Source organism: Mustela nigripes, chromosome 8, assembly GCF_022355385.1.
Source record: "Mustela nigripes isolate SB6536 chromosome 8, MUSNIG.SB6536, whole genome shotgun sequence".
Taxonomy (NCBI): Eukaryota; Metazoa; Chordata; class Mammalia; order Carnivora; family Mustelidae; genus Mustela; species Mustela nigripes.
This window is the reverse complement of record NC_081564.1, coordinates 74,682,104-74,705,706: the sequence shown is the minus strand read 5'-3', so window position 1 is coordinate 74,705,706 and position 23,603 is coordinate 74,682,104. Positions and strand designations below refer to the sequence as shown.

The 23,603-nt window shown below is 47.3% G+C and overlaps 1 protein-coding gene across 3 annotated transcripts in view; it reads right to left on the bottom strand.

Annotated features, from left to right (window-relative positions):
• The window catches only part of NEDD4L (NEDD4 like E3 ubiquitin protein ligase), a 328,382-nt gene that overhangs the window by 35,830 nt on the left and 268,949 nt on the right, over window positions 1–23,603 (bottom strand). For 2 of the 3 annotated variants that reach the window (XM_059409742.1, XM_059409743.1), the window contains 8 exons: window positions 23,404–23,580; window positions 21,009–21,083; window positions 19,324–19,383; window positions 14,207–14,338; window positions 13,601–13,720; window positions 12,313–12,510; window positions 6,543–6,620; window positions 4,979–5,033 (listed from right to left, as the gene is read on the bottom strand). In XM_059409742.1, the coding sequence (XP_059265725.1) occupies window positions 4,979–5,033; window positions 6,543–6,620; window positions 12,313–12,510; window positions 13,601–13,720; window positions 14,207–14,338; window positions 19,324–19,383; window positions 21,009–21,083; window positions 23,404–23,580 (895 nt within the window). The remainder of the gene's footprint in view (window positions 1–4,978; window positions 5,034–6,542; window positions 6,621–12,312; window positions 12,511–13,600; window positions 13,721–14,206; window positions 14,339–19,323; window positions 19,384–21,008; window positions 21,084–23,403; window positions 23,581–23,603) is intronic. The other variant, XM_059409741.1, reaches the window with a different exon arrangement.

Sequence of the window (23,603 nt, the reverse complement as noted above, 5' to 3'; positions counted from 1 at the left end):
AAATCAGAGCAGTGAGGAGTCCACAACCATGAGCATCAGATAGAGCCAATGAAGAGACAGAAAAAGGTTTCCCTTTTGGTCACGTTGGCAAGAAGTGCGTTTCTTTCTTATAAATGAGTCAGTGTCAGCAAGACTGTTCAACGGCACCTGTGCAATTAATTATTCCAAATCAGAGCAGTGAGGAGTCCACAACCATGAGCATCAGATAGAGCCAATGAAGAGACAGAAAAAGGTTTCCCTTTTGGTCACGTTGGCAAGAAGTGCGTTTCTTTCTTATAAATGAGTCAGTGTCAGCAAGACTGTTCAATGGCACCTGTGCAATTAATTATTCCAGGGGTGCAGGTGACATGGTGCCCTGGGTGCCCCGAATCACGTGGGTTTTCGGACTATGCCATAGATGGCGGTGTGTGTGGGAGGCAGGGATGGATTCACGTGAAATATACGGGGAGGGAAGACTGGGGGACAATGGGTTCTCTCTGGGACTTCAGGGAATCTAAGCTGGTTAAAAAAAAACAGGAAATTAAGAATATGGATTCTGCTCATTTCCTACATATCCTGTAAATAGACGGATAAGATTAAGCAAAAAATTTGGTTTTAGTGACCATAGCAGAAATTTCTCCAAATCTGGTATTCTAATTATTTTAACGAAAGTAGAGGTCAAGTTTTAAAATCCACTGCTGAAGCACAGGATTCTAGATTCATGTTGGCAGGAAATGCACATGAGACATTTCAATGGTCTTAGAGAACTTTGATGGAAGCAAAAGGCATTTTGAGTCCCTTACCTCATACATAAGAAATCTGGAAAGTAAAAGTTGCCATTGTGATAGAGAATGAAAGAAAACCAAATAAAGAGACTACAGCTGAGTGACAGCTCCCTGGACCATAGTCCCATCACCTAGCTACCTAGGTCGAAGCTAAAGTTAACTGATGACGACACACACATGGCGCCTCCCATAGTCTATCCAGATCTACCCTTGACACGTGTGCCTGCATTTCCATGGCAACCTCAACTCCAACTTGACCAAAACCAAACTCATAATCCTCCCGAAACAAAACCCATTCCTCCCGTACCCCCAAATGCCAGCACCAGAGCGCTCCCAGGGTTCAAACCCGGCACTGGCCCCATCCCTATCCTCCCTGGCCGTTCTCCTCCGACGCTCGCCAAGCTGTGTCCCCTGTCTCACCGAGAAAGCTGCTTTCTGAAGGGCGGATCGCTTCCATGGACTCTGCGCTATGTTTCCCTGGCCTTGGGCTCACTCAGCCCAGTTCGAGCCTTCCTCGGTAGTTCTGCCATGAGGATCTTTCTAGAGAACAAATCTGACGGTTGTCAGGCCCCTCCAGAAAAACTCTTAGGGCCTCCCTCCTGCCAGGAGAAGGGACCTATGTTCCCACCCCTGGTGGACACGCTTGAACTGGAGCCACGTGCCTCCACGGAGCCCTGGCCCTTTGCTGCCCCACCACAGCGCTTGGACTGTGGCCCAGTCCACACACCTTCATACACCTGCCTGTTTTCTCCCTCCGGGGCTCACTCTCCACCGGGCTTTCCTGGGTAAATCTGACTCCTCACTTAGGATCCATCGGAAAACTCATCTGTTCCTAAGGCCCTCCTGCAGCCAGCCCCCAGCCCTGGCGCCGGGCCACGTGGCGAGTTAGTGAGCTCTCTACTTGTTCTGCTTCTTCAAAGCTGGTTCACTCCTCTACCCAACACTGCAAATGCTTCCTGGGGCTCCCAAGTTTCTATGTGGTGACCATGCAGATCGATTTAAAGCTAAGTATTGTCAATACAGGACAGGAATGTGAAGTGGCCGTTTATCCATTCTCAAGAACTTCTGAATGTAAACTTGCTTTATGCCGTCATTGTATTTGAAATAAAGGGACAAGAATGAAGAAGAATTACAAACTCAGTTCATTCAGCTACGGTTAACAGGTTTGCTAAGACTGTTGGCAAGAAAGATGAAAACAGGATCTTCTGGCCTTACTGGAATTCTCTTTCCTGTTCTAGCTTTGTGTCTCAGACACCTGTGGCCACGGACTGAGACAAAGGGCAGACGAAGGGCATCCCTGATCTTTAAGAACCACACGACCCCTAAGAGAGGCAGATTCGGTTCAAGATCTTCCCTTAACCTTTTACCCCAGGCTCGACACAGGAGCTATCTGATAAACGGCAATACTTTGGCTCTTCTGAAATGATGCCTTTAAGATGGTTATTTCTAATCCTCAAAGTGTCTGACTTCTCAAGAGTTTATGAAGCAAAAATAGATAGCCTCGTTGTTTAAAGGACAAGGGCACTGATGTCTTTGTCCTTCGTGTGCACTCCTGTGTGCTGGTGATGATGGAGACAGGACGACTCTGCATCTGTCCTGAGACAACAGGCCGCACAGTAAAATGCCATGTGTAGGGATGGCATGCCTTCTGCCCTGCTCGCGGCAGGACAGCAAAGGGAGATGCAGAATTTTTCAAGAAATCTGATGTGGGGAAACTGCCTGGAAGGAGAGCTCATCTGGAAGGTAAAGGCATTCTTAAAACATCACCTACCAGGTGAGGAAAGGCAATCTGGAGAGCACTGGTCAGCCCGACAGAGCTTTTTTTTTTTTTTTTTTTTAAATTTTTCATTTATTTATTTGTCAGGGGGGCGGGGAGAGAGAGAGAGCGAGAGCAAGCACACAAGCAGGCAGAGAGGCTGGCAGAGGCAGAGAGAGAAGCAGGCTCCCTGCCGAGCAAGGATCCCATATGGGACTTGATCCCAGGACTCTGGGATCATGACCTGAGCCAAAGCCAGCGGCTTAACCCACTAAGCCACCCAGGCATCCCCCGATAGAGCTTTTTAAAGAGACATGTATTTTGTGCTTTTCACAGGCCGGGTTTTGGTGAAGCAGCACATGAAGTTCACGGTTTCACTGACATGTATCCCTTTATAGGTTTCCATGGAGTAAACCTTGACAAACGGGAGAAATGGCAGAAACGCTGCATCAACAGCAAACGAGGTGATCCTAAACCGATCTTTTCTCTTTCGCGGTTTTTACTCATTTCCACTATTCTCTGGTTCAGAGACCCTTTTCGAAGGGTAGAGAGCAAAGGCAAACTTTAATTTCCACGGAAAGGACTGAAAATACCACCTTTTGTAGCTCAGCTCAACCAGGCACTGTATGTGGTTTATACCATCCCCGGGAGCAAAGAGGAGCCTCAGACAGGTGGTCTGTTCTGGCAAGGGGAGTGGGAAGGGAGGGCCTGAGTGCTGGGAGGGGCTGCTGGACCGGTCAGGAAGGAGGAACAGCCCAGACACTTAGCAGAACTACCCTCTCCTGCCTCCTGACGAAGAGAAGCAGGGGTAGCTTGGCTGCTGCTTCCCCAAGGCGAGTTCTCTCCACTTTCCGACCAAGGACTTCACCTGCCTCACGCCTTCACCACGGACCCTCCGTGAATTAGCTTCAAGTCACTGTTCATTAAGCATCTACTCCGCATTATACTAATCTACGCATAGCACTAGGAAAATAGTCTATGATCTTTATTATTTCTCATGTACAGTAGGATGGACTTTTGCAATAGAGTTTTTCTTGTTTGGGGGCCGTGGCATTAAGGACATTTATAAAATTCTTTTCAGGTTGACCTGAATGTCAGGTCACCAGCCAGAACATGGCCACGATGCTGTGAGAGATATTCTGTGTGTAGCAGACCAAGGTTAGGCTACTGGTTAAGATTTTAAGAAAAAGATCATTATCATTTGTACCAACCTTTGAAAACTGAAACTGCAAAGCATTAAAACTAAAAGAGGATTTGTTTTTTGTTTTTTGTGGAAAAAAGAGTGTCTCCCCTCCCTTCTTTTAACAAATTATGTTAGGAGTAGAATTATAACAAACAGCATATTAGACAAAAAAGTGGCAGTACACACGTTTTATAACATTTATGGTAGCAATTTTAGGCTCACCGTAAAACTCTGGAAAGCAGGCAAACCCTTAGTACTTTTACTTGTCAAAGACAAAACTAAGCCTATGTACCTTGAATTACTGAATTTTAACCAAAGGTAGCCCATTCTCTCCAGAGCCCTAGGAATTCTACTTCTGGTTTAAGTCTTAACTGCTGGGCTCCTTAATTTATAAAAAGTCTGTCAGGCTCCTGAGGACACCCGTGGTCCGACTTTCCAGCCACCGGCTCCCCGGGGGACTTTTGATGAGTTAAGAGAATGCAATGCTGGAGAAACCCGAGGCCGACTCGCTGATCTTTAGGAACCAAATGAAAACACAGGACAAAATCTGACCAGCTGCACACGCCTCTCAACAGAACTGAAGACTTCTCTTACATACACATATTCTAGAAGTTCTGGGGGATATACACGTATGTTACCATGGATGGCATGTTGCCTTAAAAACAAAAACAAAAACCAAAATCAACACTGGCTAAAAGTGAAACCTTTATTATTTTAACTTTTAGTTGAAATGAGAAACCGCACATTTATTCACAGGTGCTGGAGCAACTGTAATTTCAAGATACGAACTACATAGAGATTAGTGTGTTGGGTGTAAAGGCACATGCTATGAATAGAAAATAAGTCAGAATGGGCTTCTTGCTGTAAGACCTCTGATGGTGGTGTTGAGGACACATGCTGCTTTCAGCATGGCTCACACAGATTTTTGACTCCATTGTTACTTCTAACCTTATTTTCTATTACTAGAGTGTATTTATTAAAAGCGCAGAGATCAAGGGGTTATTGACCCAAAAATTTTTTTAATGGGACAAAAAAAAGTTAATAGGTCACAAGATCAAATTGGGTAAAAGCTTGATGGGCTCCTTTCAGGCAAACTTGGGAGGAATGCACAGTACCGTACGAGGGCACTGACTCTCTGCGCTCATTCTCGCCACAGAACACCTGGCTGCCTGGACGAAGAGTGAAATGACACGCCTTTCACTATCATCCGGATGATTCCGTCTCCCCTGTCCCTCCACCTGCCATGCCTGTGTGTCCATGGAAGAGCCTACTTACTGTGGTCGATATAAAATGTTCGGCCATCCAAGTGAATTCTTTCTTCCCAACCAGGCTGGTAGTAGAGAAAAAGAGAGAGAGAGAGGGAGAGAGAGAGAAATAATAAAGAAAGAAAGAAAGAAAGAAAATATACAACCATTACCTAACAGTTTCAATAAATAAATAAGTAAATAAATAAATAAATAAATAAGTAGGTAAGTAAATCAATCAATCGATCTCAATGGCTAAATTTAAACACTCCAAGGACACTTTCTGGCTCTTCTCTTCCAGGGTTCTTGTCAGGTTAAGAACAAACCACAAACAACTCACGTTAACCCGTCAACATCTATCAACACGCTATATCATGTGTCCGCCAGCCTCTGGCGCCCTCTCACTGGCTGTGTGATGACCAGGAAGCAGGGCCTGCTCTGTCAAAAGCTTCCAAGAGCAACTCCAGGGTTCCACGAACAGCCGGGTTTAGGACTGAGTAGCTCATACCGAGAACTGAAGGGAGAAGGGAGGCTGACTTAAACATGCAGAGCCAGAGGCTTTAGTCCTGTCACCGCGTGGCCGAGGGACCTACCACTGAGATTCTCTCTCTCTCTCTGGACTCAGGAAACAGATTTGGGTATTTCTTCCGAGGGAAGGCCGGAATACCCTCATTATCTGAACGGTGCCTACTTGCTATTACAACTCAGGGATCCAACACGGGATGACAACCCGCGTTCTTTCGTATCTGATCTCGGTTTCTGGCTCTCTCCAGGCTCTCTCCATCTCAACCCAGGAACCAGACAGTTCTGGAGAGGGAGGGATCTTTGGGTAAAGCCCGAGGAACGAAAACTGAACCCTAACCTTTCTAGATTCAAGTTGTGCCACCACAGACCACAGGCCAGGCAACGGAGAGGTTCTTGGCCCTGGGAAAATCCCCTCGAGAACTCCCAGCACCCCCCGTTCTACAGGAGCCTCGAGTCTCCCCACCTTCTTGCCCTCGTATGGTTTTTTGACTGTGGATGGGGGGAGGCTGAGAAAGTAGTGAGTAAAGTTTCAATCCAGCCCAACATGGGAGTAAACAGAGCTCAATGCCCACTTGGGCCCCCCAGAGACAATAAACCATCAAAGAAATTAAACTTTATAGACAGTCCTCAACAGGAGAGAAAAACTTAAAATACATCTGCAGGCTAATGATTTACAGAAACGGTTGGTGATTATTTCCTTTGTCTCCCACTGTTTTCAATATTTCTGTTCCAGTGACTGCATCAGCAGGACGGATGGAACCGAGCGGCTACCATGTTAGAAAATAAATGCCAGTGGCCTGTCATGTGTAGAGACCACCTCTGACATTCTAGTTATAGGGTCTACTTTCTCTGAGCTGCTAACATTCAGAAACCTCTTTCACAAGTACAGGGCATCGACTGAATGTGCTTTTGGAATTCAGCCATGCACCCAATTCTATGAAGCGATTAAAGACCAATGGAACCTAAAAATGCCTAGAGAAAGAGAAGGCCCACAGGGTCTCTCCATCAACATGGCGCAGATGAATGGATAAATACTTTGAGACTAGTCTGCGTGTCTCCAGCGTACTCACAGGAAGAGGGCCGAGGTCATTGGGGTTTAAAGATGCCTTTGACCGCATGTGTACTGGAAATTTCAGGCGTGGATCTTCCTGCAAGAAAAAACGTCAAAGGCAGAGGACGTTACAAGGGACTCTGTGTGTGATGTCACTGGCTCCTCCCCTTCTGGAGCAGGGCAGTCCAAGGGCATGGAGCCACGTGCCTGCCTGCCCTGGGGAAGAGAGGTCTTCTCTTTGTATAGGAAGGCTGGTTGACCAGCTCTCAAGAAAGATTTTTTTCTTCTCCTGTCCTTGGTGAAAGCAGAACAGTGAGGGTATTTCAATTAAAGGTGAAGTGTTTTCCCCTGAGGCTTCTAGCAGGTGAAGAGGAAGAGAGTCCCAGCAGAGAGGTTACTATGGAAACCACAACGGAGGGGGCTGTGCAGACGAGGCTCTCTTGGACAGAGGGGGTGGGGATGGTGGTGTGTACAGGTCTCTTTGCTACTGAGCCGCGGGTGAGGGCAGCCGGCCTTCCCATCAGTCCCAAGCTTCCTTCTGTGCCCTTCTACTCCCTGATCTGTGACTCTGATCTGAGGGTCAAGTCGTGTCCTGGCCAGAGTTTGGTGGCCTCATTACGGGATACCTCCGACCCCTAACTAGAGAACTTTACTGAGATTCCTGATGTGGTCCTGTAAATGAGATTCTCATTTATGTCTAAATACTTAAAAGTTTGCCAAAGATTTCTCTTAAGGGATATGGCTCATAAGATACTACGAAGAACCAACAAAAGAGAAAAAAAAAAAAAAAAACCAACACAACAAAGGAGAAATCTGTGCTCTGGCATCTTGGGTCATGCTTTATAATTGACAAAGAACAGGCAGGTGTCAATCAGAAGGCTGTGCACACATGATCTCTGCTCCTTTAGATGAGGACACTGAGCTGCGAGATCAGGAGAACTTGCCTGAAAGTCCTCACCCAGAGTCTGGGAGCACCCTCTCATGAACACAGACCCAATGAAGTACAATGAGCTTCGGAGAATTCATGCTTTAAACTCAAAAGATTAGGAAACAAATGATAAAACTCAGAATAGCACACGGTCAATTAAATAAGCCTGAGATTAAAAAACAACAGCAGGGGCGCCTGGGTGGCTCAGTGGGTTAAAGCCTCTGCCTTCGGCTCAGGTCATGATCCCAGGGTCCAGGGATGGAGCCCTGCATTGGGCTCTCTGCTCCGCAGGGAGCCTGCTTCCTTCCTGGTCTCTCTCTGCCTGCCTCTCTGCCTGCTTGTGATCTCTCTCTGTCAAATAAATAAAATCTTAAAAACAACGACAACAACAACAAAAGGAAACCTAAAAAAAACCCTTTATTTCAATTATATGAAAGCCTTTGTTGCTGGCAAATCACTAAAAGGTCTTCTGCCTCACCACTTTCCCAAGGCCACAAGAAAATGAAATAACTGGTATAAACCTCAGAAAATAATAAAAATCACTTTGTGTCAGCTGATGGGTATGAAAATGCCCTCAAACTGATTACAGTGAGGGTTGCACATATTTATTTAATGGTCTAAAAACCACCCACTTGTGTATCTTTAAACAGGTGAACTGTAGGACACGTAAGTTATACTCCGAGAGAGCTGTTAAAAAATATTTCCCAATTCAACAGTGTAAGCTGTTAGCATCACTGGATTATAACAAAGCGACAGATTTTTGGAACTGGCTAAGTCTATTAAAAAAGCAAAAAACAAACCCCCCAAAAGCCAACCTCGACTTTCTATTCACTAGACCAAACTACCTGAAGAAGTAAATTGTGTCAGGAGTTTATGATGGCTATTGACCCTGAACCTCACTGATGTTTTTTTTTTTTTTTTAAAGATTTTATTTATTTATTTGACAGACAGAGATCACAAGTAGGCAGAGAGGCAGGCAGAGATCTGATGTGGGGCTCAATCCCAAGACGCTGAGATCATGACCTGAGCTGAAGGCAGAGGCTTTAACCCACTGAGCCACCCAGGCGCCCCTCACTGACACCCTTTTTAAAGTGCAATGAGAGGCATGCAATCGGTCCCGTATTCTGCTGTATACTGGAACACAAGCAGTATAGTAAACACACACAGTAAGATTCTGGATTTGTAAGGTCCAAGAAGCTGGAAATTGGGTAAATGTTTCTGACAGGTTGACTGTGGACAGAGGAAAAACTTGGGAGCACCCACTGAGAGCCAGCTCTGAGCTGGCGCTGGAAATGCCCACCACAGGCCCCCTGGGTACCCCCCTCCCAGCTGCTGACCATGCGAGCTCCCAGATGCCGCATGCAACCCCGCCCTGCCGCCCTCACACACAGAGGCTACTGTGAGAGACAGTCAGTAAAAAGCTGATGGTTTTAAGGACACTCAAACAGAAAGCAGCAGGTGAAGTTACAGAAAAGTGCGGGGGTGTGAGGATGAGGAGCATGATGCAGAAAACTCAATTTTGCAGGTCTGCTAAAATGGCCTGGCATGCAAACCCGGAATTCGTAGACTGTGAGGGCTGGATACCCTTGGGGTTCTATTATTTTATTATACCACCGGAAGTCAGAACAATGGCAGCACCTGCCTTCCACCAAGCTCTACAGGCTCAACCTAGAGGGCGCTACTGAGCCACCCTCCCTCCTCCCCCCGCCCCTTCCGCTACGGGGAGTCCCGTGAACCACTGGCCCCCAAGCTAGTGGAGCAGGTGAAGGCAGCCAATACCCCACAGGGCTGGCTGGGTCAAATCAACAGCTGTGATTTTTCCTTCCTGGGAGAAGTCAACAACCAAGTTTATGAGGCTGGACCTGGGCACAAAACAAACCTGCCACTGACTGAAGGTACGTACATTCTCTCTCGCTACAAAACCAGCCAACACTTTATCCTCCAGAAGACATAAATGCACTCTTACATACGCACACTTCCAGCTGCTTCCTTAGCAGAACGGGCAACCTGAGGGCCTCGTGTCATCTGCCTTCAGACACTTGGTGGCCTCCAGCACGCACCCTTGGCCCTGAGAACCCAGGTGGGGACACAGTGATGCCCCATGGATGTGGTCTGACCTTATCACGGACAGACCGCTGGCACCCGGCCTGCGTTACCCGCTGTGTGAAAGGCTGTGTTTTATAAATAGACTTCAAAAGGAATCTGCCCCTATCAGTGTATACGAGGGGACACGTTGGCCTGTATCTTTTCGTGCTGCTGGCTACATGCAGGAAGAAAGACCTACAAGCAGGTCCCTGAGGCAGGACCAGTGCTCTCATAATTCCCAACCTGTCCTACCAGTTTCTCTTCCTGTTTCCATTATAAAGCTCACCTTCCAAGAATAGCTATGCTGTTCTCTTAAAACACACATACACACACACACACACACACACACGAACAAACTCCAAACAGATTCTAAGCTGAAAACCGTCTTTTACCCTTCCCTCTGTCTTTCATCAAAACAGAGGGGCAGGGAGAGAGTGCCTTCCACGGAGGGCACTCTGTACAGGCCTTTTCTAGAACGGGGGATGTCGCTGGCCCAGCACCTCCGAGCTGAATGGGGAAGGGGAGTCACCGGAGGACTTCCTAGTTGTTACCCTGAGGATTTTCAACAGCAGCAGCAGCAACAAAACACTGGTTTAACATACTGAAATGTGCAATGAGTACATGAGTCAACAGCAAGGATCTGGGCGGAAAGGGGCAAAGGGAAATTCAACCTGGGGTGTGTTCAGCCACGATGCAGGCAACAGACAAAGCTGGTGTGGAGGTTTAACAGAAACCCGCGCCAGCTGTAATTCCACGGCACTTGTGGCATGAACAATGGCGAGAAGGTTCGGAGACCAGACTGCTAAGCTCATTCGAATGCCTCCACCTGCAGCTTGGGGGTGGGGGGGGAGCACAGTGGCCCATACATTAGCTCATCCATCTCCTCCGACAACAACCATCCTATGTCTGGAGCTCCCGTTTCTGGCTCTGGGCTGGAAAACACATCGTGACAACCACAGGTTCCACATCCACTAGGGAAAGAAAGGCTTAAAGACTTCTCTCTATGAATGTCTTTTCCAAAGAGCGGTCTATCTTTCATTCTCAACTTGCCCACAATCCTATCATATTATTTTTGGGCGAAAAGGCACGTCGGACAGAGCGACACACTACCACGGGCCTTGGGAACGGTTGTGAATTCGTTAAATGAAATGTCACCAGATCTCCATGATGAATTCCTCTCACCTCCGAAAAAGAACTTTGAGTGGGTCTCTGTAAGGACTGTTTAAAACATATGGTGGCATTTTTGGTTGTCCCTGTGGCGGGGTTGTCCCGGTGGGGGGGGAGCAGTGGCTATTAGCCTTCAGCGGCAGGAGCCAAGCACACTGGATGCCCCGCCATGAAAGGCACGGTCCTGCCCCAAAGGCAGAGAACGTCCTTGTGGAGACGCACTGCGTCACAAGCCACCGGATGTTCGAGTGTGAACCCTTTAGGGACTAAGTGAACGGACACCATGGGCCAAGTGGGAGTGACTGGCCCTGTGGTCCAGGCCTCTTTCCTAACACAACACTACTGTTCTATCAACTGTACACAACACTTGGTGCCTTCACTGGAAGTGGGAATTTACACGTGTTCACTGGAAGCCCACATGGCTGGGCCAGCAACCATCACCCAAACTCAACCAGTACAGATGAGAGACAGAAGGACAGACTTAAGCTCTGTACCCGGAGAATTAGGCAGGGAGACAAGGGACAGGAAGAAAAGCAACACTTCCTGTGGCATCAGAAATAGAAACAAGAAAACCAAGTGCGGTTTAATCATAGGTCTATAGACCAATAGAGCAGAAACACACCACTGACTTCTAAAAAGGACCTAGATGCTATGTTAAATAAGACACCACGAATTCAGCTCAGGAATGAAAGACGGACTGAGGCATAAAGAGATATACATGGGCACCTCTGATTCATCTCATCGTGTTCGTTAATCCAACAGATTGTCTCTCCTGCAGGATTCAGGGGCACGTGGTAGAGCAACAGCATCAGAAGAAATCAGTTTTTAAGATTTTATTTATTTATTTGAGAGACAGTGAGAGAAAGCACGAGAGGGGAGAAAGTCAGAGGGAGATGCAGACTCCCCGTGGAGCAGGGAGCCCGAGATGGGACTCGGTCCCAGGACCCTGGGATCATGACCTGAGCTGAAGGCAGTCGCTTAACCAACTGAGCCACCCAGGCGCCCAGAAGAAATCAGTTTTGACAAAACGTTCATCAGAAAGATCTATCAAATTTACAACCGAAGTCCTCGGTACATCTCTTAACACCCAATCAAAGGAATGAGACAGAGGACAGGAGTATAAAACATGAACGTGACATGAATAGTGAAGACTAAAAGGACACATCAAACAAAGGTGATCATGTCAACAGAAATGCAGAAAAAAACTGATGAGGAGAAATGATTAAAAAAAGATTAGAACTCCTAATAAAATCAGAGGATCATGGGAAATGAAGCCATGATATCAAATTCCTGGCCCTGGGGAGCACGACACCTTTCTCCCCACTATGGTAAACTGTCAGGACTAGAACCTTCCAGGAGTCCTGTGAAGGAATGGTGCCAATCCCAGAGGCAGCCACAAACCCGAGCCCAGAGGCCCCCTCCTCACCACCCCCCACCCCCACCGGCCCTGCCAAGCCACGTCCAGATGTAGGCTGAGGAGGTCCTCTTGGGGCCGTGTTTCAGGGTCAGGGAACCTTCCCTCCAAGAAGCAGGGCTCCTGAGGAAGGAAATCGGACTCCATGGTAGACCTCGCGATGAAAACGGAACCAAATGAAACCAACAGCCTTACCCACGTTGTAGTCTTTGTGTTGTGGTCAATGAAGAAGGGCCGGCCGTTGGGCGCGATCCTCATTTCCCAGCCGGGCGGCAGGAAGCTCTGTGTGACTTTGTGTTGTGGTTTGGGGGAGTTGTAGGGTGATGGCTGTGGGGACTGTGGGTTGGAAAGGGTATCTTTCACAGCCCGGCGTATGGGCGAGTCCTTGGCGCCCTAAGGAATAATAAGGAGCATTAGAACGCGGACCAGGGGCTCTTCCGGAGGTCTCAAAACGGACCTGGGTACACAAGGAACGCTCCTCTTTGGAGGCACGACAGAGAAGCTCCTGAAACCTGTTTCTGTCATCCATTTACTTTTCAACCTATCTAACCTTCCAAGTTTCTCGGCTGGTTAAACACACAACAATATTAAGTACTTACAACCAAGGTCACTGGACGGCTTACTCAGTACACACTCAAAACATGGTTCTGTGGTGAACACGATGGAAATCTTACAGAGGGCGGAGGAATGTGTGCCCCTGCTCGTAATGAGCTCACAGTCTAATGAGGAAGGGGGAGGCAGTTTCGAGAGCAGAGAGACAAGACCCTGCACCCACGGAGAGAGCTGTCAGACGAGCACGGGGCACCCGCAGCACTTACACCCCAGCTGGGAAGTGAGCACATCCACTCCCAGTCGTCAGCACCAGGAGCCCCGGGATGGGGCCCACGGCTAGCTCTAAGACACAGTCAAGGTCAGAACTTCCCACATTCACTCTCTGGCTTCTCTAACTCGGACACGCGTGACGTGAAGGGAGGGCACCAACACCAACACAAACAGGGGAGCACAAGCAGATGCCCAGCCATGGCTTCGAGATGCGAGTGTGCATCAGAAACACGATGCCTGTATGGTGACAGGCCCTCCAGTTGAAAGGGAAAAAAGAGAAATGATCAAAGCCACAGCCGTGTTTGAAAACACAATGGAGGCATCGGTCTCGGAGAGAGAGAGTTATTCACGCGGCCAAGAGCAAACACAAGGAGAATGGAGCCGTGTGGAAGAGACGCGTCCCCTTCCAGCACGGAGACCCGTGGCGGCCGCCGAATGAGAGTGGGACTCAGGTGGGCGGCCACGGGTGCGAGCCGGGCGGCACAGAGAAGCATGAAGGACGGACGAGGGAAGCCTGCACGAGGGCGTCCCGCACCACGGACACCACGACTGACCAGAGAGAGCACCGGGGCTGCAGAACTCAAACCCAGTGAGATGAGCAAGGAGCACGAGCAGTGCCGGGACAGAGGGACCCGGTGAGAGCACCAGGCAGCCTTCTCACCTCCAGCGGGGCGGATAAGGTTACGGTCGGCGAGCTGAGGCTACGGGGCCGGCGGATCTGAGGCTCGATTAGGTGGTTGTTACTGTTTGTGGCGGATCCCGACGCACCGTCTTCGGCGAGCTATTTTGGAGGCAAAAACAAGTTAGGTTCGCGGGAGGCTCCCCCTGTGCGAGTGATCGGGAGCGTGGACCCAAACAACAAGGCAGCCAGCACTAATAAGAGGTCTGGCCGATTTCCAGCGTGGAGGAAATGATTAAACCTAATGATGGGGGCACGGATGGAGGAACACATTCAAAGGAAACAAATGAATCACCAGCCCAGCGTAAGAACCAGCCTGGGGAATACAGGGGGGCAGGGAGAGAAGCTACACACTGTGACAGGCTCTCACGCCCCACTTTAAGACCAGCTCTAGGGATGGGGATGGACTGATCTGCGGACCGAATTCTCCCTCAGGCAAGTATCAGGCTTAGAGTCACACATTTTCTTTGTGAGAACATCTTCCTAAACATGGGTCCTTTAGAACAACACATTCACCCCGGGAACAGCGAGCTCGTGGACATTTTGGCTTCTACGACCTGAGACTGTAGTTGTAGACGGTCTGCGTACCTGCACGATAGGTCGAGTCCAAGTTGTGGTTCGATTGTTATGATTGACATAGTATGTGCGTCCCTTAGCATCTTTTCTTTCTTCCCAGCCTGAAGGTAGGCCCGGTGTGGTGTGCGCATAGGCCACTGATGGCTGTTTGTGTAAGAAATCATCATTATTTAATATCCTGCATTTGCTTTCTCATCAGTTTAATAAAGTAACGTACACCCAGAGAATTACTTTTTCTAGACGAGGTAATTTAATTTCACTTGTACTGAAAACATTAGTGTCCAGAAAGAAGGCAACTGATTTCCAACAGCTTCCCATCTATTATAAGATGAACCCCCACACAGCCACAAGGCCCAAAGTCTTACTGAAGTCCACTGTAAAGGCCTGAACCCTTAAAGGACTGTTGCTCATATCGTTAAGAGAAACCTACAATCGGTTTCGGTTACTAGATTTTACTGTCAAACCACACAGAGCTTTAAAGTTATTTCAAACCGTCAAAGGTTAGCAAGAGAGGGATGCTCGGAACACTTTTTCCCCTCAATATAGTTGCCACGGAGATGCTCTCCTAATTCCTAAAGTCTCCATCAGCTTAGAACCTGCCACGATAGCTTTCAGGGACAAAAACAGTCTCCCCTCTAGCCATGCACACCAGGGCACGCAGTCATGAAGCCCCACCAGGACAGCTCAGCTGCCCCCATCAGGAAGTCGGCGGGGCCAGCTAAGGCTAGAATTCCAGAGGACACGGAGAATCGAGGCTCCACCTGTCCCTGTCCTCCCACACCGAGCTTGTCTCTCTTTAAAAGGGTGAAAGCAGCACACACAGTTTCTGGGTTCAGAGACTCGTCCGGTCCAGAGTGACTGCACCAGCATCGTCCAAATAAGACCGATTCCCGAGACACTTCTGCTTGCAGGAAGCAGTGTGAGAAATGCTGGCCTGGGCGGAGGAACATGGGAATAGCAAGGTTGTTTCAGATTCATGGAAAAGGACATGGACCCTGGAGGTCCGCGCTGTCCCGGAAGTGCTGGGTGCCTGGATGCGGCACAGAAGTTCTGGAAATGAGCGAGGGGTGCTACCCCAAGGGTGGCGACTCAGAAACAAGCTAACTGCGGCCACCAAGGCTGCTGGGAGAATATCGAAGCTGCAGGAGGCCATACATCAGGAATCATCTCTCCCTGAGGTGACAAAAGAAGCTGCATCTTCCCTCATCAGGATCTTGGAACCTCTGGGTGTTTTACCAGGTGGGTGTCAGGGTGAGAAGGTGAGTCTCTGAGCCCAACTCCATGTGCGCATCCTGTCTTTCCAGGTCACTACCAACGCTGTGCCTTGACGAGGCGGGCCGCGGTCAGAGGGCCCGTGGGCCACTGCACAATCGTGAACCGGAAAGTGCGCTCAACTTCACGGCCATGTACTTTGGGGAGTACAGTTCCTGAGCCTCAATATTCTACTCTCTGAGACTGACAGCTCATCCCAGAGAAAAACTGAGCCACGAAGCAGCGGCTTCAATGGTTATTTCTAAAACAAGTTTCCCATGCAACGCGAGATTATCTGTAAGAGGACTTTGGGCTCAAACCACAGTTAACTATTTTCCTGACCTCTTCCCAGATGAAGTCCTGAAGGTCCTAAATGGTACTTTCCAGACTGTGAGACCGTTTGGGTCGTGATGTAGGTGTGGGGCCGCAAGAGAGGAAGCGAGGTCAACATGCAGACTCGAGTCTTCTGTGAGGACTGAAGACAGATGAATTCATCTGCAGCCTCAAGCTCTAATCTCCCACCTTTCCTTGCTGGGGCACCCATCCAAAAGAGCTATTTCTAGGCTACTTTTTCTCCAGAACTACAAAAATTGGACTCTGCTGAATTGAGTCAGAACCCACGCTGTAACCAAAGTGATCAATTCTTATTTTTGGCAAAGTATCCGCCATCCATCCCTGACCTACTGTTGCTTATATGACAGCCCTAAGCGCTTGGGCTAAACGGAATCCTGCATGGAATATACAGGTTTTCCTCCCCACTGAGTTAAGTTTGGGGAGAGGAAATCAGATCTGCACTCTGAAAGCTCTGTTCTGGAAATCATCAAGATAGTATTAAAGTGACAGAATTCCTGGAAGAGTACTTATGGGGAGACACCATAAACAATATAAACTTGGATGTACCATGGTTAATCTCAGAATCAAATTCGAAAGTGGTTAAGACCTCCTGTACTGGGTTCCTCTCACAGATCCAGTTAATGGGACTAATCAGCTTCTGGAAACTAAGAGTGCAGGAGAAAAGAGTGATTCTGATGAACAGGCTCATTTTACCTTGTACTGAGAACTGAATGGGCAACTTATACTCTAGCTCCATTTATATGAGACGGTGTTATTCAAATCCGTCTTTATGGATTTCTTTCTATACGGCCATGGAGAACACCGTATTTGCAAGAACAGCAGCATTTGTGACCCGTAACACTGCTCTCCCTGCACGCAGCCAGGGACGAGCCAGGACTCAGCTTCTCCAGGCAGATTGTACAACAGACCCAGCCCTGGAGCCAAAATCCAATTTCTGCTGCTGCTGCGTGTGTGTGTTCACATGTGCGTTCCAGAGGTCTTCAAGAGGCAAGTTAATCAATCAAGAGACAAGTTATAAAGTGCTAGTGAGCAATTAAACAATTTCCAGCTTTTCATCTGAACAGACAATTGTGTCTGCACGGCCAACCAGCCTATCCTAGTGGCTCCATTTATTTCATTAAGACAGAGAAATCCATTATGTGTAAACTGCAAAAGTTTCAATCTGCTTTTAAAGATGATCAACAGTTTGGTATTATCACAGATTCCCCAAGATTTGCTCACACCCTACCATACTGTTAACTCAGTGTATTTTTAGGTATATACAGCGAAGTCCAGAAGGACCAGACTATCTCTCTCCCTTTTATCTTAGAGCAGGCCAGTTTGCATGGCCAGCCAGAAAGCAACCCCAGTGTGTACCGTGTGTGCGTATACACCAGTGTTTGTTCTCAAAACAAAGGGCTGTGGGTCCGCAGGTGAGAACCAGGGGCTGTTCATTAAGGCTGCAACAGTCAAAGCACTTCCATGAGAAAAAATGTTCCCCAGGAGGGTTAACGCAACCTACCCCAGGAGGATATGGGTAAGCTGAATGCTCCCCGATGGGGGAAAATGATACAAACCGACAAACATTCACATTGCTGATAGTAGGTATTAACAGGTCCCAGAGGAAGGACCACAAGTGAAAAATATTGAGGTGCTACGTGACGTGTACACGACATCCCAGCTGCATGTGTGCACATGTGCCACGTGTGTTTGCGGGAGCACAGGGGGATGGAGGGAGAGGGTAGGTCCCAGGGTAGCTCCGGCAGGAGACAGAACACGTGGGGCTGGCAGGCAGGGGCAGGAGAGGATGTACAGAGGAGAGATGGAATTGAAAAACAAACTTTCATCAAACCTCAGTTTCTAATGCAGCCATCAGGTACGCTGGCGTACGGCAGCTGAAAGGTCACCAGGTACGTGGGAAACATGAGAGCAGGAAAGCATTTAGGAAGGACTACTACCCAGTCCTTAAAAATAAACAAAACCAAACACGTATTTTTAATTCACGGCTGGGGGAGGGCACAGACACGGTAGTGGCAGGGGCCACAGGACCTCATTAAGATGGGTCACTCTGTCCCGCCAAGTACCTCTCACCATGGAGCCCCAGGCTCTCAAAATTCGGTTTATCCTATCGCTTAATATCCTCAGCTATCACAACACTCCAGTGCTAACAGCAGATTCCAAGGCTCCTGTAAAATGCAAAAATGGGTGACAGAGAATGCTCAAGAGCCCTGAATTCTACTGGAATTCTTTAATGACATGATCTTGTCCACCTTGAAATTTCTGCTTCTGGTAAAAGTTACTCATGCACAGTAGGAAATGCACTAGTTCATTTAGAATTTCTTCAATTCTACTGGAGGCTGAGCCTGGGCACCCAACAGACTGACTTGCACAGAAATCACTACAGTTCAATACCTCACACTGGGCTCATATTTGTTGCATGCCAATCTGATTTTCCTGTGCGCAATACTGAGCATTAAAGTCTAACAATGTAACTGAATTATTCCTTTACGTCCATGTCCTGCCAAAAATCAGCAATCGCATGTGTATTTAAAGGTATTCTCAAGTAATAGGTGTTATTACAAACCTAACAATGGTGACACAGTAAGGAAAATTCTTCTAAGAGCTACAGGAGATCAAAGCTAAACTCGAAGCTGAGCCAGTCTCTGGGGGTCAAGCAAAAACCAGGCAATTGAAGTACACAGTCCTAGCCAAGTCACCCAAAAACGTGAATGCTAAAAATTACTTAAAATAATCAATAAGAGTAACGTATACTTGGCTCAGAGAAACTATTTTTTCCCCTAGACCTTTTAAACTTCTTAAACACGTTCCTTCATCTCTGCCCCCAAATTATATAACGCTTGTTCATTCCTCTGAGTAGAGACCCTTGTGGCAGAGCAGGGTCACCAGTTCATGCGCACGACACAGTAAATCTAGCGCAGCATGTAAAATCTGGTATGGGAAATAGGCAAGAGAGGCGGGCCGTGTGCAAGACCATAATCCACAGCGTAACTGCGTATGGTTCCTGTGGCTTCTCTATTCTCCTCCAAACCTATTATTTTACCCAAGTAGTCTAACAAACAAGAAAAGCTGACCAGGGATACAAACATTAAAGGTAGCAATATATTCTAGTAGATGTGCTGCCAAAGCAAGTGTGGCAGAAGTATTTTCTTTTCTATTCTTTTGTAAGTAGGCTCCACGCCCAGTGTAGAACCCAATGCAGGGCTTAAAGTCATGACCCTGAGATCAAGACCTGAGCAGGGATCAAGAGTTGGATGCTTAACTGACTGAGACACCCAGGTGTCCCAGAAATATATTTTAAATAAAATTAAATGCTCTTTATCGAAGTCTGACACAGTATTCCCAATAAAGCTACATGAAATGAAAAATCATAGTTTTAACTACCTTTGAACAATGTGAGAGGTTTACAGCATGTACAGCTCTGTAGCACGAAGAAGCTGAGCTTATCCAAAAAAGGTATAGTCACCATTATACAAAATGTTCAAACCCCCAGTATTGCTATCATGTCTGATCAAGGGCATCATTACCGTTGGCTCCTCACCACCTGTGACAGTTGACGACCGCGCTCTCCTAGCTGGGGCGCTGGGCTGTTGAATGACAATTCACATCAGTGAAATGCGCTTATCAGGAAGACCACCCACTGCTTACTGAATCAGGAATCACTGCTGAGGCCAGTAAGGCAGGTGATATGAATCAGAATCCCTGAAATCCACCCTGTCCAATGAAAGCTGGGCAACCACTCACTGATGACCAGGAGAAAAAGAGGGACACGATCACCCTCCCACCCAGAGAAGGCTCAGGCTGAAGCCATGATTCAGGGAAAAATGGACTGCAACCTCAGGAATGTGAGAGGTCTTACTTGAAACAACCACTCTGATTTTGCCCCCCTATTGTTAAATAATTAGGCAGACTCTTAAAATCCGCCAAACTCATAATTTGAGTAATTTGGCCACCAGTGATCAGTGAGTTGACAGCTTTACAGGGTACAGGGAAAGAGGGAGGAATCAACAGTTTTCCAGGAGAGTGAGCTCTTTGATAGATAAAATTGACATTGATTTTTGAAAAGGAGGCAAAGTGCCATTAGTTCATCCAGGAAAATCACAGAATCATCAGGTTGAGCAGGATCCCCTTCCCAGGCGATCACAGCTGAGTACTCTGGTCTTTGGGGGAGGCCTGTACTAAACCATCTCAGAAAGGATGCTCTTGTCGTCAAGCTTCTGACGATCCAGCCCATTCTATGTGCGCCACAATGGAATGTACCGTACTGACTACTCAGCTCACCAGCACACTCGTGAATTCATTCAGTCACCATAAAAACCATGGGCACCAACATGCTTTGGAATAAAAATGTACACAACAGAAAGATACCATGATTGCAAAAACTTATAAGTGCTATCTTTTTCTCCTTTAACTTCATACACGATAAAGTATTAGTCGCCCCCAAATGAGCAAAGGTTTGTACTAATAAAAAACAAAAACTGGTCAAGGTTCAACGAGCTGAACATGCTAAAACCACAAAATAGTTTCTCCTCCAAAAGAAACAAATTTACAAAAATCTTTTTACTGCATACGCCAAACCTCTCCCAAGGCAGTCCTGGTCTGCCTTCCAATTTGAATATTCATTCTTATTTTCGTCCTATATTAACAAACATTCCTCATTCTCCCATATTTACTGGTAGTGCTGAACATGGTGGGAGGGTGGGAAATTACAGCCAATTCTTTAGTCAGTAGAGCTGCCTTTCCGGAGAAGGTACAGGTGCTTTGTGGGTTAAGAGTTTAGGCCATTAGTGATGGGAAAGAACCGCTCCCCGCAAACCCAGAAGAGTTCTTCCTGTTCAAAGGGATTCAGAACGGTCTTGAGATACAGCTCCCTGGAGCACAGCGTTAGTGACTAAATGAAGTTTAAAAAAAGAAAAGAATTATTAAAGCATGCTTCTGGTTAAGTAGTTTAAGTCAGGTAAGCACATCAGAATCTGGTATTCATTTGGGTGGAAAAGCAAAGCGATGCAAAGTTTTTAGCATTTCAGAGCCTTTGTGGCAATAACTCTGAGTTATTAGAAATCCACTCTCCTTGGGCAATTTGCTAGGAAAGCCTAAGGTCTCATTCTGACAGAGAATGGATTTGCACAGGAAAAACTCTTCCTCCGTAGCCCAGATGATTTCAAATACAAGCCGCGTCAGCCAACCAGGGACCGGCGGGGGGCGTGGTTACCGGTGGGAGATGAGCCTGCTCGGCGACCGCGTCCGTGACACTGCAGGACCGCAACCTTGAGGACGGCTCTCTCTGCTGAAGGGAGGAAAGGACACGGAGCATTATGAAAACACAGGCACAGCAACAAGGTTCGCTGGCTTAAGAAAAAGGTCCCTCAAGCCTCCCGAGTGCTCTTTGGTATCAGAAGATAATTAAACGAGACACCAGCTTTCCTGAGCCACGCGGTAAGTAATCCAGCAGTCGAGTAATCTTGCATTTTCAAGTGCTTTGGGCGGACTGGAATTCTCACTGGTCCTTGGGAAGGAGGAAGAGCAAAAATAGGAGAGAGGCCAAAACAAGAAAGGGGACTCAAGAGGTCAGTGTAAGGCTCCCGTGCTGCTCTACGAATGGAAACGGGAAGCCAGCAGTCCTTGCTTTGCTCTGGGATGCGCCCGCGGGGTAAGCTCCCGTGAGCCGTGAACAGACGACCAAATACTGACACGTGGTCATCAGACATTGCGTGCACATTTCTACCGACAGGGTCAGCTGGAGTCAAAGTCCAGAGAACTCAGACACGCTCCTGTGCTACTTCTAAGGCTCACGCATTGATCATTTTGGCTTCCAAATGGAGCTGAAGTCGTACAGAACAGGAATAAGGGAAAATAGAGACGTTAAGCTAGAACATCGAATGTGCGATGTATCATGTTCCTCCGCTCGTTTCTATTAATCTGTATTGTGAGGAAAAAAGCCTCACAGGTCCAATCAGGGAACAGCAGTAGGCCACACACACAGGCCACGTGTCTAATCAGCAACTGGTTCACCGGTGGGAGAAGTGTGTGCGTAGCACTCCCTGATTCACGGTATTCTGCAATGGTAAGTGAAGTGGGGTAAAGTCATAGACTCTGCCTCAGTGATGGGGCCCTATTCATGCCCTTCCACGACGGTTAGTATGAAGGATCCCTTCACTAGTAAAAGGGCATGCTACTATCTTTGAATATGGAGTGACCCTGAGAAGCAAAATCCAAGAGTCCCGTATTCTTTTTTTCCCAAGACATTCTTAATCGCTTAATTAGACTCAAAACAATCTTAAAATAATACAGACTTCAGCACTTGGATCTTTTGTTTGTTTGTTTGCACTTGGATATTGAAAGTATTTTATGCACCTGAATAATTAAATGCAGGCAGGTACCCATAAAAATAAGTGGAGATACTAACTTAATACTAATGGGAAGATAATGCAGATTATTTTACTCGGTAGACTAGAGGTGGACACCTGCTGTGGTTCTTGCATTACTTACTACCTTTCATAGGTTTTAAATATGGCTTCGTTGCTTAGGTCATTTCCACAGCAACAGTTTCACCAATGCAAATATCCCCCACATAATTTCTTCCCCTGTCCTTTTAATATTAAATTTTTTTATCTCAGTGGTGTTTCTCTAAAAGACATTTACAGTATTTTAATATAAAGCCCCATTAGCTGAGTAATCACATCGACTCATACAATATAGGCCAATGGTGTCTTTAAATGAAAACACCGTAACCGAAGGAGTAACGACTCTGAACACTCGCGCGCTTTTACAGCTGACGAGTCGTCCCGTCCACTACCGTCTGCTGTGGCTGTAATAACGACTATTTTCCTAGGATGCCATTTTCAGTGGAGTGACTACTATCATTTACTATCACACATCTTTACGTTCAGTTTCTTGAGAAACATTCAGACTGCATTTGTTCTCAACTATATACAAGCAGGTTTTTTCTATGGACTTTTCTGCACGGTTTTGTGTTGGCAAACAGGGAGGACTTCATGCTGCTTCTTACTGGGGCTCGGCCCCATCCGAAGTTTCTAGAAAGAGGCTCCCCAATGGTGGAGAACCCGAGTTCAAATGTTACCCTGAGGTCCTTGCCACAACTTCATAATCCTTCTTAAGGATTTGTTCTCTGGGACTTAAGGGAGGTCTTCTGTCTCCCATTCTAACTTTCTCTTGGATGGGTCCCTTCGACATCATGCCTCATCTGTGACATGAGAATGATGAAGGGTGCAGCCGAGTACACATTAAGAGAACTCATGAAGAGGCCCAATGGCTCAGGTCCCAGTGTGAACTACCTACCACTTTTGGGATGAAGGTACTATTTATGAGCCTTTGGCTGGGAGAAGACATTCAGGGTCATAGCTGGTAAAAACAAAAAAAGTCATGGACTCTTATTTACTTGAGCTCTAACAAATCAAGACAGAGTCTCACCTGCTTGGACTAATTTTGGTATCGTCCTCTTAGGAAAGGCAGAGCTTTGGAAAATATAAGAGTTCTCTGGGAGCTGGCAGAATCTTGATCATTATTTGCACACAAGACTCTCTTAAGGCAGTAAGAAATGGTAAAACATTTGCTCAACTTCTCATTCAAACAGGACCATCACTTACAATCAAAGAACCAAACTGCTCCCCATTGGAGTCTGGAGTGATCTGAAGCCTTCTGCTCAGTTCCTCAGACAGTTCCTGCGGGCTGGTCCGAGACCCTGGAGAGGACGGCGGTGGGGGCAGTGACAGACTGAGGGAGTCCCCAGTGATGTTCACTTCTTCGGAAATGGTCTCCCAAGGCTATCAAGGAACGAGAGACGCAG